Source organism: Saimiri boliviensis, chromosome 12 (genome assembly GCF_048565385.1).
Source record: "Saimiri boliviensis isolate mSaiBol1 chromosome 12, mSaiBol1.pri, whole genome shotgun sequence".
NCBI lineage: Eukaryota > Metazoa > Chordata > Mammalia > Primates > Cebidae > Saimiri > Saimiri boliviensis.
In genome coordinates this window covers 38,067,713-38,082,409 of record NC_133460.1, presented here as the reverse complement: position 1 = coordinate 38,082,409, position 14,697 = coordinate 38,067,713, and the positions used below count along the sequence as shown (strand labels likewise).

Here is a 14,697-nt window from a genome sequence, read left to right as displayed (position 1 = left end):
TTGCATGTGAACTATAAAGAGTGTAATTTAGAATAAAAGCTTGAGATCAGAATTACAGACATTATTTACTCAATGCCCCAGTTTTCTCTGCACAGCCATATGACTCAATTTCCCAAAATGCCATCTTGCCTCTACTTTCAAATATGGTTTCCTGTTCAGATGGAGGACTCTGACTCTTGATCACACTCTCTACATACAGTATTTCCATCAGAGAAATTACATAAATAAAAATCTATTTTAGACAAATCCAAAGTAGGTGAGTAAAAGCTGTATTTGAATCTGTTTTACACTAAAAATGCATCTATTCGTTCTAGTAATTCAAACTCTAAACCTTGGAGTTACCATCTCATTCCTTCTCTTCACATTCCACTCCTCAACAATTTGATCAGTACCAAATTGTTCAGATTCTCCTTCTGTCTAGATCCCTCCCTCTGAAAGGGTCCCAGAAGGCCGATCAAATAGTAAAGCTGAGGTCCAATGTGCAGAAGACTCTGACATGAGCCAGAGGAGAGGTAGCTTAGGAAAAGAAGCCAAAGGTTTCAGCCAAGCAGACAATATTAATATCTGGAACCAGACTGGATAACAGAAGGAGGAATCTGAAGAGACTGCCTAGACCAAGGAGCCTGTGATACTTGACTCGAAAGGCCAAGTAAGTGTAGGCATAGGTGGATCACACCAACTCAAAAGGGCCAGGTGGTGCAAACACCCTGTAAATTATTGTCACATACTTCTCTTTTCAATGTCCTCTGCTAACACCACAGCTTATACCCTCTTTGGATCTCACTTAACAAGCGCAATATCTTAACTTACCTACTGGCCTCCTATTTCTCTACCTATACACTGCTGTCAAAAGCATCTTCTTGAATTGTGATTTCAAATCTCTTCAATGTTTTCCATCACCTTCAAGTAAGACTTATAAATCCTTAAAATGACTTACCAGACCTTCCAAGATCTGACCTCTCTAGCCTCATATCTGCAATCACTTTTCCCCAGTGCTCTCTGCACCTGCCATAACTTTTAATTCCTCCACATGCTATCTTGCTGTTAGTTTCAAACATGGCTTCCTTTTAGGCAGAAGATACTTAATCACCTCCCCTTCCCAAAACACACTGTATCCCTCAGTCAGTCATTCATTTTATCTACTTTTACTTTCGTGTCTCATCTTAAACATCATTGCCTTCAGGAGGTTTTCACTGAACTCTATATTCCTAGAATACTGTGTGTGTTCCTTTTCACGAAATCAATCAAAATTATAATGACAAACAGTAAAAAATCTTGATTTGATGAGGGCAAGAATGCATTATGATTAAGAGTCTTAGTTCCAGCCAGGCATGATGGCTCACACCTGTAATCCCAGCACTTTGGGAGGCCGAGGCAGGTGGATCATTTGAGGCCAAGTGTTCAAGACCAGCCTGGCCAACATGGTAAAACTCAGTTTCTACTAAAAATTACAAAAATTAGCCGGGCATGGTGGCACACGCCTGTAGTCCCAGATACCGGGGAGATTGAGGCAGAAGAATCACTTGAACCCAGGAGGCAGAGGTTGCAGTAAGCAGAGATCACACCACTGCACTCCAGCCTGAGTGACAGAGTGAGACTCCTAGTCTAAAAAAAAGTACTAGTTCCTGTTACTCAAAAACCTTCAATGGGTTCCCAATCTTCTGCATTAAGCACATATTTCTCAGCATGAGCCTTCAAGGTCATCCACAATATGAAACTTTATAGTCTACTGTTTCTAAATGATTCTCAAAAGCAGCATTATCTGCTTCTTCCCAGATAAGCCAAGCACATTCTGGTGTCTTCATTTCTGTAGCTTCCTCTACAAGCCTGGCTCCCCTAAGTCTTTCAAAACGCTATTCAGTCTTGCCAACCTGTATCAAATTCTATCTTCTCCACAGTCTTTCCTGATTTTCCCAAACAAATTTGGTTTCTCCCATCTTTGACTCCCTTTCTGTTTAAATAATTGTATTTTCTGTTTGGTACTTTCTTAAATCCATCTAGTTGTCACAGGACTTTTCTTATACTTATTAATTTTAAATTTCTTAGATGATGGTGATACCTTGTTTTTCTATATAACTAGCATCTCCTTACTGCCTTTAGTATATGCCTTATACCAGAAGGTATTCAATAAATGCATTAACTTGAATCTTTTGAGACAGGGTCTTGCTGTCGCCCAGGCTGAAGTACAGAGGTGCGATCACAGCTCACTGCAACCTTGAATTCCTGAGCTCAAGTGATCCTGCCACCTCAGCCTCCCAAATAGCTGAGACTACAGGCATGTGCCACCATGCTGAGCTATTTTTAAATTTTTAAAAAATAAATGGGATCTCACTATGTTGCCCAAGCTGGTCTCAAACTCCTAGGTTCAATCTTTTCTTCTGCCTAGGCCCCCCAATGTGCTGGGATTATAGACGTGAGCCACCATGACTAGTGCTGAAAATCTATTAGATAGGCCGGGCACCATGGCTCTCGCCTGAATTCCCAGCACTTCGGAAGGCTAAGGTGGGTGGATCACTTGAGGCCAGAAGTTCGAAACCAGCCTGGCCAACAGGGCAAAACCCTGTCTCTATTAAAAATACAAAAATTAGGCCGGGTGCAGTGGCTCACACCTATAATCCCAGCACTTTGGGAGGCAAGGCGAGTGGATCACGAGGTCAAGAGATCGAGACCATCCTGGTCAACACGGTGAAACCCTGTCTGTACTAAAAATACAAAAATTAGCTGGGCATGGTGGCACGTGCCTGTAGTCCCAGCTACAAGGGAGGCTGAGGCAGGAGAATTGCTTGAACCCAGGAGGCGGAGGTTTCGGTGAGCCAAGATCGTGCCACTGCACTCCAGCCTGGGTAACAAGAGTGAAGCTACGTCTCAAAAAAGAAAACAAAATAAATAAAACTAAAAATACAAAAATTAGCTGGCCATGGTGGCGCATGCCTGTAGTCCCAGCTGCTTGGGAGAGTGAGGCATGAGAAATGTCTGAACCCAGGAGATGGAGGTTACAGTGAGCCGACATCACACCACTGTAGTCCAGCCTGGGTGACAAAACCAGACTTTGCCTCAAAAAACAAACAAACAAACAAACAAACCCAAAAAACAATTACCTATAAGGCAATTGTCTAAATATGTAGATAAAACAATCTTTTTAAGTACAAAAGCTACCTGTGAAATAGAGAGAAGCTAAATGGAATTAGAGAAGCACATTATGTTACCTGTACAACAGAAATATATTTTATTTGCATCATAAATAACTGCTCTTTAGAGAGTAAGATTTATTGACCTTATATGATACATTAAGAGATGTCAACATTTATTTCAAATCTGGTATTTCAAAGTAAATGGAATTTTAAGTCAAGTCTCATATAGCTGCAGAGCACAGTGCCAAAGCTCAATGTTTGTTTTTGTGATCATTATTGCTGTTTGCTGCAAACAACAACAAACAGCAAATAACATTATTTAGGTTTGCCTAAAATTATGACTCAGAAGGGATGATAGAAAGTATCAAGTTCAATCCACTAAATTTCCAGGTGAGGAATATAAAGACTATGAGTCTCTTGGCCAAAGTCACAAAGTGAAACTAGGACAAAGGTTCAGACCATCTGACTTCTACTCCAGCACTCTTCCCACCCCAATCCAACACTCACCTCAACACTGTAACAGCTACCGCACATTATTTTCAACCAATACTGAAGCAAACAATGCTCCAGTACTGTATTAAGGCCATTTGCATATTTTAAACTATGCTCCAAAGAAACAAAAGTGTGATAAGTGAAGGAATGAGAAGGAATTCTTTTTTTTCTTTTTAAATTTTACTTTAAGTTCTAGGGTACATGTGCAGCTCTTGCAAGATTGTTACATAGGTATACACATGCCATGGTAGTTTGCTGCCTCCATCCTCTGTCACCTACATTAGGTATTTCTCCTAATGTTATCCCTCCCCAATCTCCCCACCTCCAACTATCCCTCCCCTAGTCCCCCATACCCCAACAGACCCCAGCGTGTTGATGTTCCCCTCTCTGAGTCCATGTGTTCTTATTGTTCAATACCTACTTATGAGTGAGGACATGTGGTGTTTCATTTTCTGTTCTTGTGTCAGTTTGCTGGGAATGATGGTTTCCAGATTTATCTATGTCCCTGCAAAGGACATGAACTCATCCTTTTTTATGGCTGCATAGTATTCCATGGTGTATATGTGCCACATTTTCTTTATCTAGTCTATCTTTGATGGGCATTTGGGTTGGTTCCAACTCTTTGCTACTGTCAACAGTGTCGCAATGAACATACATGTCCATGTGTCTCTATAATAGATTAATTTATAATCCTTTGGGTATATACTCAGTAATTGGATTGCTGGGTCAAATGGTATTTCTGGTTCTAGATCTTTAAGGAATTACCACACTGTCTTCCACAATGGTTAAACTAATTTACATTCCCACCAACAGTGTAAAAGTGTTTCTATTTTGGAACGAGAACAAATTCTTATCTTTTCTCAGGAGCTTATACCATATAAACGGTTAGAAATGAATACTACTCACAAGCTTTCAGGAGAGTTGTGTTCAAAGACACTGAGAGGCAAAAAAAACATGATAGGAAATTATACACAACCTAAAAAAAAATAGAATTTTGACATAAAATATGCTACATGGAGCATTTTGAGTGCTCCATTATCAAAACTTACTATTTACTTTACAGTAACCAAAGAAAAGATGGTGCTTTGGGGAATAAAAAAGGGGAAAACCTAGCTGCTTATTTGTTAAAACACGTGTAAAACATGAACATACCTACCAAATATTTGTTATTAAATATTGCTTCTTACAACTCTACACCTAATAACTGGCATAGAGTGGATACTTAAGTGTTTCATAAGAAATTCACTACTCTGTTAGTATCACCCAGTATTATTCTTGAATATTATGGTTGTACATCAGTCACTAAAATGTTGCCACTTGTAATAGAAACCAATGAATACAGACAGTCTGTATCAAATGGAAATGTTTCCAAGGCTAGAACAGTTTATATTATGTGCATCAATATACTTGTGTGTCTCTGTGTGTGTATATGTGTATCCATTTGCTCTCCCTATATAATATATATATGTTTGCATGTATATATGTGTTTGTATAGCATGTATTTTTTGACAACATTAATTTTACTTAAGGATCTTATGTTATGGAACAGTGATTTTCTAGCTTTCCTTACAGCAATTTATAATAAGAAAAACATTTTACATTACAACCTAGTAAACATACACACAGAGATACACATACATAACTAAAACAAAAGTTTCATGAACACCACCCTTACTACACACAAAGCACTAATATTTTCTATCCCATTTCAAAAAGTGGATGTTTATTATTCATTAAACTGTTTGAAAACTCGTAAAAGAGAAAAAAAAGATACTGGGAAGGTGTACACCTTAATTTGGTATCCATTTCTTAGAAATAAACTACAATCAACAGAAATACCACCAGAAGATACCAAAATGAAGTCTAAAAACTATTAAACATCGTTCATTCAAAAGTGCTGTTGAATACCTGAAAGCCTGGGTCATAAAACAAGTCCCCAGTTGGGAGGACGAGGTGGGTGGATTACCTGAGGTCAGGAGTTCAAGACCAACTTGACCAACATGGTGAAACCCTGTCTCTACTAAAAATACAAAAAATTAGCAAGGCATGGTGGCAGGCACCTGTAATCGCAGCTACTTGGGAGGCTGAGACAGGAGAATCGCTTGAACCCAGGAGGCAGGGGTTTTAGTGAGCCGAGATTATGCCACTGCACTCCAGCCTGGGCGACAAGAGCAAAATGCCATCTCAAAAAAAAAGTCCCCACAATTTAAAAGCAGTCAAATAATAATGGAATTTGTTCTCTGACCACAATGGAATTAGAAATCAGTAAGAGAAAGCTATCTGTAAAATCCCCAGACATAAGGCAAATAAATAATATACTTCTAAATAATCCAAGGGTCAAAGAAGAGATAAAAAGGAAAATTAGAAAATATCGTTAAAGTTAAATGAAAATAAAATATAACAAAATTTGAGGGAAGTAAAACCCTAAGCCAGAAATTCTCTGGTTTAATAGAAGAGAAGAGGCTGGGCACAGTGGCTCATGCACTTTAGGAGGCTGAGACAGGCCTCCCTCCTAAGCACTTTAGACAGAACCCCAGCACTCTAGGAGGCTGAGACAGGCAGATCACGAGGTCAGGAGTTTGAGACCAGTCTGGCCAAAACTGTGAAACCCCGTCTCTACTAAAAATACAAAAACTAGCTGGGCATGGTGGCATGCACCTTAGTCCCAGCTACTTGAGAGGCTGAGGCAGAAGAATCACTTGAACTCAGGAGGCAGAGGTTGCAGTGAGCCAAGATCATGCTACTGCACTCCATTCTGGGTGACACAGCGAGATTCCGTCCCAAAAAAAAAAAAAAAAAAAAAAAAAAGAGAAAGAAGATAAGAACAATGAGCCCAGACCATTCCTTAGGTCCACTTGGTTTTCTCTAGAGCAATCCAACCATACTACTCCCAAACTCTGTTCACATAAGGAGGGTGGTCACCTGGAATGAGAACAATCAGATTAATATTTCTGGAAGCTTAAGGTGAAAGAATCAACTCCTCAGCTTACCCCCACTGGAGAGATTTCTTAAGTCTGAAAAAAAAAGACCAAGAATCTAAATAAGCACTGTGATGTCACTAAAGGAGATGGGCCATACAAACAGGACCATATGAATAGAAGACAGTGGAAAAAACATTTGGAAAAAGGCAAGACAGGACAATGCAGAGCATGATGGTGGAATGGACAGCACCAGACTGTATGTTTCTAGATAGCAGCTTCCTCCCCATGCTAAGGACAACTCCTGGAACACAGTAGCCTGTTATTATTGTCTAACGTGTGAAACTGAACTTTCACAGATTCATCTTAGAACCAAATTAAACGCAGAAAAACCTTAGCTTCTCAGAGACCATCAAGACCAAGATGGGCCAGAAATAAAACCTGTCCTGCCTTCAGACACATGTGCTAAGGTGGCCTGAGGACCCGCCCCTTCAATCCCCAAACTCTGCAAATATGGGTCATATTATATATTCTAGTATTATTTATTCCAGCATTTCACAGGAGAGGAAGGAGGACAAGAATCTCATTCCTGTTGTTAATTCGATATGATATCAGTTTATTCACTATTAGAAAGGAGGGGGCTATTACATTAGTAGACAACCAATAACTCAGTTTTATGGCTAAATATTAGGTTTATCATTTCTATTAGTAGCACTCATTAAAAGAAAATAAAGGGCCCATATGTTTTCTATGTGTATTTCAGGCAACGAAAGTGAGTAAGGACGCTATTCTGCTTTCCTGGAGGCAATCCCACATCCTGCTAGGTTTGGTTTTCATATGTGCCTGGCTTCTTAAAATAGGCATAAACAGTCTTATTGAGTTCTAGGCTATTTATTTCCACAGAGAAGAAATCTCAGATCTTTTTAACTATCATAGGTTACCTCATTTTTTTACACCTTGATTGTGATAAAGAAAGAAAAATATGGTATCGGGGCAAAAGAAAGAATAAGCTTAATTACAAAAATTTAAAAGAAACATTTATATGGTGGCTTATTAGAGAAAGAACACTCTCTCTCCCATCTCAAGGAAAACCATTTATCCCAAAAAGCACAAATACCGCGCTTCTTTTTCTGTAACTTATATCCTTCTTTCTAGAAAGAACTGGAGTCTTGGATTTAATCTCATAACATTAACAGTTTGCTACTGAAAACCACCACAGGAACTAAATGACTCTAACAATTCAGAAACAGTTATCTCACATAAAAACTTCACAATGCAATGATACTTTTGACAGAGCATTTACTACAACTAATGTTTCTAAATCCTGTGGGAGGACAGAAATTTAAAGTGATTAAAACAAAGATGACCAAAGTTATATTACTGATTTACAATGTTAAACAATCTCAGCATACATTACTTTGGAGCAGAGATTTACAAAGCACAATCAACACATTTGAGCAATGTGTCAGTGAAAATGATTAAATATGCTGAGGTCTTAATTATAACACCATTTTACATTTGCATAGAACATTCCAGTTTGCAAAGCACTTATATCCTATAAACTCATTTGACTCTATGCCTTCCAGTTTAAATACAATAGACATGAGTCCATATGGATAAAAGAAGCTATATTCTGAAGTGATTAAGAATATGGAATTACATAAGATATATTAAATTTAATTTTGCTTTCTTCTATTTCCTTTTGTAAAAAAAATGTGGCTACTAGAAAATTTAAAATTAAATGTGTGGTTCACATTGTATTTCTAGTGGACAGCATTGTTCGGTCAGTTTATTGACAGATTTTATTTGTTAGCCTAGAGGGCACAATCACTGGTGTATAAAAAAATTAAGACAAGGAAATAACACCCTCTCCACTAAAGGATTTGACATTTTAAGTAGAGTGTCACAGGTTTAACAGTAATATTGCAGTCAAATTTAAAAGCAAAATAAAAAGTAAAGTCATATAAAACTTTCTCAGGGAATGTGGCTGTTCTCTTCTATAAATAGATTACTGATATTAAATTACAGAAAGTGAGTTAAGAAACAATGTTACCCTCTTTAAAAGCCACAAAACTTGCTCTGCCTGAACAAGGAAGAAAATGCCCTGCCCACATCCACTTTCTAGAACCTAAATGTAAAGACAGAATAAAGCAATTAGGTCCTACAAGGGGGTTTCACCATCTACTCTGATATGATTTACTCTCTCATTTTATAAAGAAAAAAAAATGAGTCTTAACTGGCTAGGTGGCTTATCCAAAATGTAATCATTTCAAAATGTAATCAATATAAAAATATCTGTTTATAAATATCTCATTAGTTATAATTATTTAGATTTTTATACTAGGTCTTCAGATTCAAGTATATATTTTACACTTCAGCACATCTCAATTTGGATACTATATTTTCATCAGTAATACCTGATCTATATTTAGATTTCATAAAGCTCAAGGTTGAAAACTAAATTTTCATACCCAATTTGTTTCCATGTGGCTAGTGGCTACATTAGACAGAAAGCTTTGTAGAATATCTGATGAGTTCAGCAATCTCAGTGAATGCTCTCTCTTCAATACTCAAAAAATATCATTCTCTCCTAACGACAGAGGTGGAAGAGAAGGATCCTTGACTCTCCCTTCGGAGAGGCAGTTTGGCGGTTTTCAGTAGCTACATGTAACTGCAACTATTTTTGTGTTAATTAGGCATGAGAAGGTATTAAATAAAAGATTGTAGACTAAAATATATACATGGAATTGAAGCCAACTGCTTATTTTGGAGCTGTAGCATTGTCACTTACTAGATAAGTTAATCATGAGTAAACCACTCAGTATCTTCCTTATGTCATCATCTGTCAAATGAAATAACACTGTTTCTACCTGTTGGGTATACTAAGAATTAAGTCAATTAACGTATGTTAACTACTTAGAAAGCACAAAGTAACCATTATACACACCCTGGTTTTTGAGGTCAGCAGCCTCATATGTATGGATATCCATATATATCTTGATATGTATGGAAAATATGTACTAGCCTCATTGTATGAAGCTAGTAAGCCACATAGCCAGAAATAAAAACCAGAACTTTGGCTGGGCATGGTGGCTCACACCTATAATCCTAGCACTTTGGGAGGCTGAGGTGGGTGGAGTTCAGCAGTTTAAAACCAGCCTGGCCAACATGGTGAAACCCTGTCTCTACTAAAAACACAAAAATTAGCTGCGCATGGTAGTGCGGGCCTGTAGTCCCAGCTACTTGGGAGGCTGTGGAGGGAGGATCACTTGAGCCTGGGAGGTGGAGGCTACAGTGAACCGAGATTGTGCCACTGTACTCTAGCCTAAGTGACAGAGTGAGACCCTGCCTCAAAAAAAAAAAAAATCCCAGATCTTCTTTTTCCATTTAATATTCCATCCAACCGTCGAGGGCTGGGTTAAGTAACCTAGGATTTTTTAGGCTGCCATAAACAGTTTAACATAAAATTCTCCGAATCAAAAAAATTCAGCAGCTCAAAACATTTATAAAATTTTACTTTAAGCTACGTCTATATATATGTTTTAGATTACGTTGATTATTAAAAAACAAAAACAACTGATGTTCCATTTGGGGGCCAGAACTACACACTAAGGAACTATCCTAAGGAATAGTTCTCTGGGTTTCTATATCTATAAAATAAAACTCTATTGCCTCACTTTTCAAAAGATAGACAAAAATGGAAATAAACCTATGACATCACAACACATTATGCAAGTATGATGTTCATTGTCTCAAAATCTTTATCAAATAAAATCCATGATGATGATAATGACTGTTTCAGGGTTTCCCTTTTTCCCCCCTTTGGTTTTCAAAACAGTCAATATTGGGATATTAACATCTGTGATTTAAAAAATAATCCCCTCCCCCTGGAAAAAGTATATCAGGAATGAAAATAGTACGGATAGAAGAAACACTTAGAAAATTAATTCTAGAAAATAGGTAACTAGCTGAAAAACTGTCCTCTTTTTTCAGACATGTTTTAGGTATCTTTCCTTAAGACTTCATTCAAACTTTTTTATTTGAATGATTTAGGTGACTGCGATAACATCTTTTACTGTATCTAAAAACAGGGCATGGGTGTGTAAATTTATGAGCTGGAATGCAAAACTGGCACAGGATGTCTAAATCAGAGCATTAAATCATTTACTATACTCTAATATGAAAATATATTTTAAGCATTGATTATCTCCATGCTCTATCTTTACATATTTTAATCCAATCATCTTTATTCTTTTCACAGTGAAGAAATGTGATATCATAAACTTTTTAACATTTTCAAATATGCCAAGCCAATTAAGAGATTATTGGCCAGATGGGGTGGCTCATGCCTGTAATCCCAACAATTTGGGGGGCCAGGGTAGGCAGATCACCTGAGGTCAGGAGTTCAAGACCAGCCTGGGCAACACAGTGAAACCCCGTCTCTACTAAAATGCAAAAAAGCAGCTGGGTGTGGCGGCATGTGCCTGTAGTCCCAGCTACTCAGGAGGCTGAGGCAGGAGAATTATTTGAACCAGGGTGGTGGAGGTTGCAGTAAGCTGAGATCACGCCACTGCACTCTAGCCTGGGCTACAGAGCAAGACTTAAAAAAAAAAAAAAAGAGAGAGAGAGATTATCCTTGGACAAAACACTCTTCCACTTCAGGCCTCTGGATTCTTCCTTGAAGAAGAAGGACAAGACAGAACATCAGTGGTTCTCAGTTTCTTTCCATCCAACCCATCTGAGGGATTAAGCATCTCTCCATTTACAGAAGTGATGATAGCCTGAAAACGTCCCACAGAAGATTCTGAGACACTGCCCTAGAAGTTGTTCCCCTGCTGGTACGTTCTACTACACTACTGCAGACTTACCTGAGGTTCCACACAGCTCTACGGCCTGCCACTTTAGGTAGAGGAAAATTATAATAATATTTCAATGAGCGTAAGAAGAAAGGCCAAAAGTTAGCATACATCTTCATTTGCTGGAACATGCAAGATCCAAATAAGAATTTGTCAGGAGGCTGAGGCAGGAGAATTGCCTGAACCCAGGAGGCGGAGGTTGCGGTGAGCCGAGATCGCACCATTGCACTCCAGCCTGGGTAACAAGAGCGAAACTCCGTCTCAAAAAAAAATAAAATAAAATAAAATAATTTGTATACTGATGGCATCAAAAAAGACTACGTAACTGTTCATATGGCAGGCAGCACAACTGACCTGGAATTAGCTTCTAATCAAGGAGGTAGGTAAAGGAGGAGGAAAAGTAGGGAATCAATCAAAATAATCACCCCTAAGGTTTGAGGGAATGGTTTGAATATGTGATTAATGGAAAGATTTGTCTAAGTCAACTTGCCTGGTATCAGAAAGGGAAGCCAAAGATGAACACATAGACATGTGATGGTATATGACCCCCAATTTCTTCTCCAAAATATCAATTTGTCACATTTGATATCAATTCTATGTATTTTTTTTTTTTTTACTGGACAACTCTATAAACTAATAACCGTAAATACTAAAAAGAAAAGATATGGACACATACCATATTATAAGTCAAATACACTAATTCGGCATGGGGATTGATGAAAACTGCCAATCATGGTATTTAAAAATAATGTCCGTATTGCTTTGAGTATCTACTTACTGTGGACAAATTACACAGCATTTAAAAGCTATTGTTAGTTGGGTATGGTGACTTGTGCCTGTAATTTCAGACCCTCTTGAGGCCAGGAGTTCAAGACCAGCATGGGCAACACAGTGAGACCCTCCAACCCCCATCTTTTTAAAAAAAAAGAAAGAAAGAAAAGAAAATTTAGAAAGCTCTTGTATGTGCAAAGCCATGTGAAAAATTCTCACAACTACGAAAGAAGGAAATAGACTTTGAAAACTTCCTTGGAAGATGTGCATTATCTGATCCAAATGTGAATCAATATTATGTCGTCATTAGTAACTATGCAACGTATGGTAAACATGCTGACTTCAAAATCAGGATATTTATATGAAAAAAATGTGTAATTGTACTACCTTCAAACAAGAAAACAGTATTACTTAATAAATGCTGATTGTTAACTGTATGTTTTACAATGAGATGACCTTTAAATAGCACAAAAAAAAAAACAGGTGAACCACAGATTCAGAATTTGAAAATAAAAAACTAGCAGGCTCTAAAAATTGATGTCCTCTGTACCTAAAGATGCCACCAGTGATGAATCAGAATACAATGTCACTGCTCTAACATATATATTGCTATATTGACTCCTGGTCAAAAAAGTCGATAAAAATGTTTTGTGGGCATCAATGTATTCTGAAACAACTATAAAACACACTGTCCATTGCTGCTTAACTTGCTGAAAAACACTCCCTATTTAACAAACACATTCTCAACGTTCGCAGTGTGAACGATAACTGTAAAACCTAAAACCTGGGTCAGTACAGAGACCAACAAGAAATAAACGTGAACAGAAAGAAATACCCGAATCTCAATTCCGAAATATGTTCACATCTGAAATGGTTGCAATAAATACTGTGAAAAGAAGACAATTCCATACACAGGGTTGAGATGGCTAAACAGTCGTTGGATGAAGATATACATTCCTTCCTTATTCTATACCCATGTGTCAAAGCATCAAAACAATTTAATTTGTGACAGTTTATGTTGTGTCTCGAACTTTACATCCAAGTTTATCATGAGGGGGAAAAAAACCTGTTTGGCTTGACTCACCGTGAATCACAGCCAGGAGGTCATCTTGTTGTGTATCAGCAACTATGTTTTCGCTAGAGCTATGTGACCTGAAGTGGCAGCAGCAGAGGCACCAAAATAGAAGGGGCAGGAGCCTTCTCCTGGCTTCTTGGCTGCAAATGGGCTTTCCAGCCCATTTGGGCAACTGAGCAAGAGCCAACCGCAGAGGAGAGAAAGAACCAACCCCGACAGCTCCGCGGAGAAAGGCTGCAGGCCCACCCCACCTTCCGTGCCCTCCCGGGGAGCCCGGAGAAGCAGGATCATAAAAGAGGTCAGGCTTAAGAAACAGCCTGGAGAAAACACAGCATGACAGGGGTCAAAACTAGCCCCATGGAGGGCAAAACCCAGCCCTGACCGTGAAGCACAGATTTCGGAGCGGTCTGGAGGCGGAGGAGGCTCTCTACCCCGGGGCTCCGGGAGCGCCTCCGGCGCGAGCGCGCAGCGGGCCCCCAGCCTTCAAGCTCCTCCAGCCGCCTGGGACCTGCCCCGGCTCCCACCTCACCTGTCCGGTGCCCGCTGGCCCGGCCGGAGCCTCCGGCTCCCTGCCCGGGCCCCGGCCCACCCTTCCATCCCGTGCTCTCCCCGCACGTCCCTCGGGACCACCGGCCGGGTCAGCCGGGGCAGGGGGCCGCCGCCCGCCCCGCAGCCCCAGGCCCGGCCTCGGCACTCACTTTCTGAATCCGCTTCAGCGCCATGGGTCCGGGATGGCGGTGGGGACACCGGCCGGCTGGGGGCGGCTGCGGGGCTCGGGGGCGTGGGTCGTCGCGGGTTGGGCTCCGGCGGCTCGGCTGGCTCCGCGCGGTGGGTCCCCGGCTCGCCGCTCCCAGGCTCGCTCCGGGCGCCGGTCCCTGCTCCGTGAGCGCCCGAGCGCGAGTGTGCGGGCGGGGACGCCGGCGAGACTCTTTTGTTTCCGCTTTTGCTTCTGGGAAGGAGCCTGCGCCCTCCCCGCCGCGCCCCGCCCCGCCCCGCCTGGCACACTGGGAAGTGTAGTTCCAGCCCTGTCCTCGGCCGCAGGCCCGCGGGCGCTGTCAGGTCACCTACTCACCGCTGACCTCGGCGGGGCAGCTTCGGGTGAGAGCTGCCGGGGGCTGGAGTCGCTCTCTGCAGTCTCATTTAGAGCACGTGACTCTGGGGCTGAGCATCTGGAAAACGGGAATAACAAACGAGCTGCTAACGCACTTAAAGGCATTTGTAAATCATCAGTTAGTAATTCCTTATCCGATCGGTGCCACAGCTAGTTTTGCTATTTTATCTTTAAAGATTTCACTTTTTCTCAAATATATGGATTGTCGCAATTTCTCACCTTGCACACATGCACAAACTCGTATCTATCGGATCCCTTACTTAACCTCCTTAGTTCTTATTGCCGAGAAAAAAGGTGTCTCTTCTGTCCAATGCACAAATCTTCCTTGTCTGAGTGCATTGTC

General features: G+C 40.3%; 1 protein-coding gene across 2 annotated transcripts in view; it reads right to left on the bottom strand.

The window, feature by feature from the left end:
* UBE2D1 (ubiquitin conjugating enzyme E2 D1) overlaps window positions 1-14,174 on the bottom strand; it is a 42,384-nt gene extending 28,210 nt beyond the window's left edge. The window contains exon 1 of one of the 2 annotated variants that reach the window (XM_003928707.4): window positions 13,942-14,174. In XM_003928707.4, coding sequence (XP_003928756.1) covers window positions 13,942-13,965 — 24 coding nt within the window. In that variant the 5' untranslated portion in view covers window positions 13,966-14,174. The remainder of the gene's footprint in view (window positions 1-13,941) is intronic. The other variant, XM_010339347.3, reaches the window with a different exon arrangement.
* Between the last annotated feature and the right edge of the window lie 523 nt (window positions 14,175-14,697).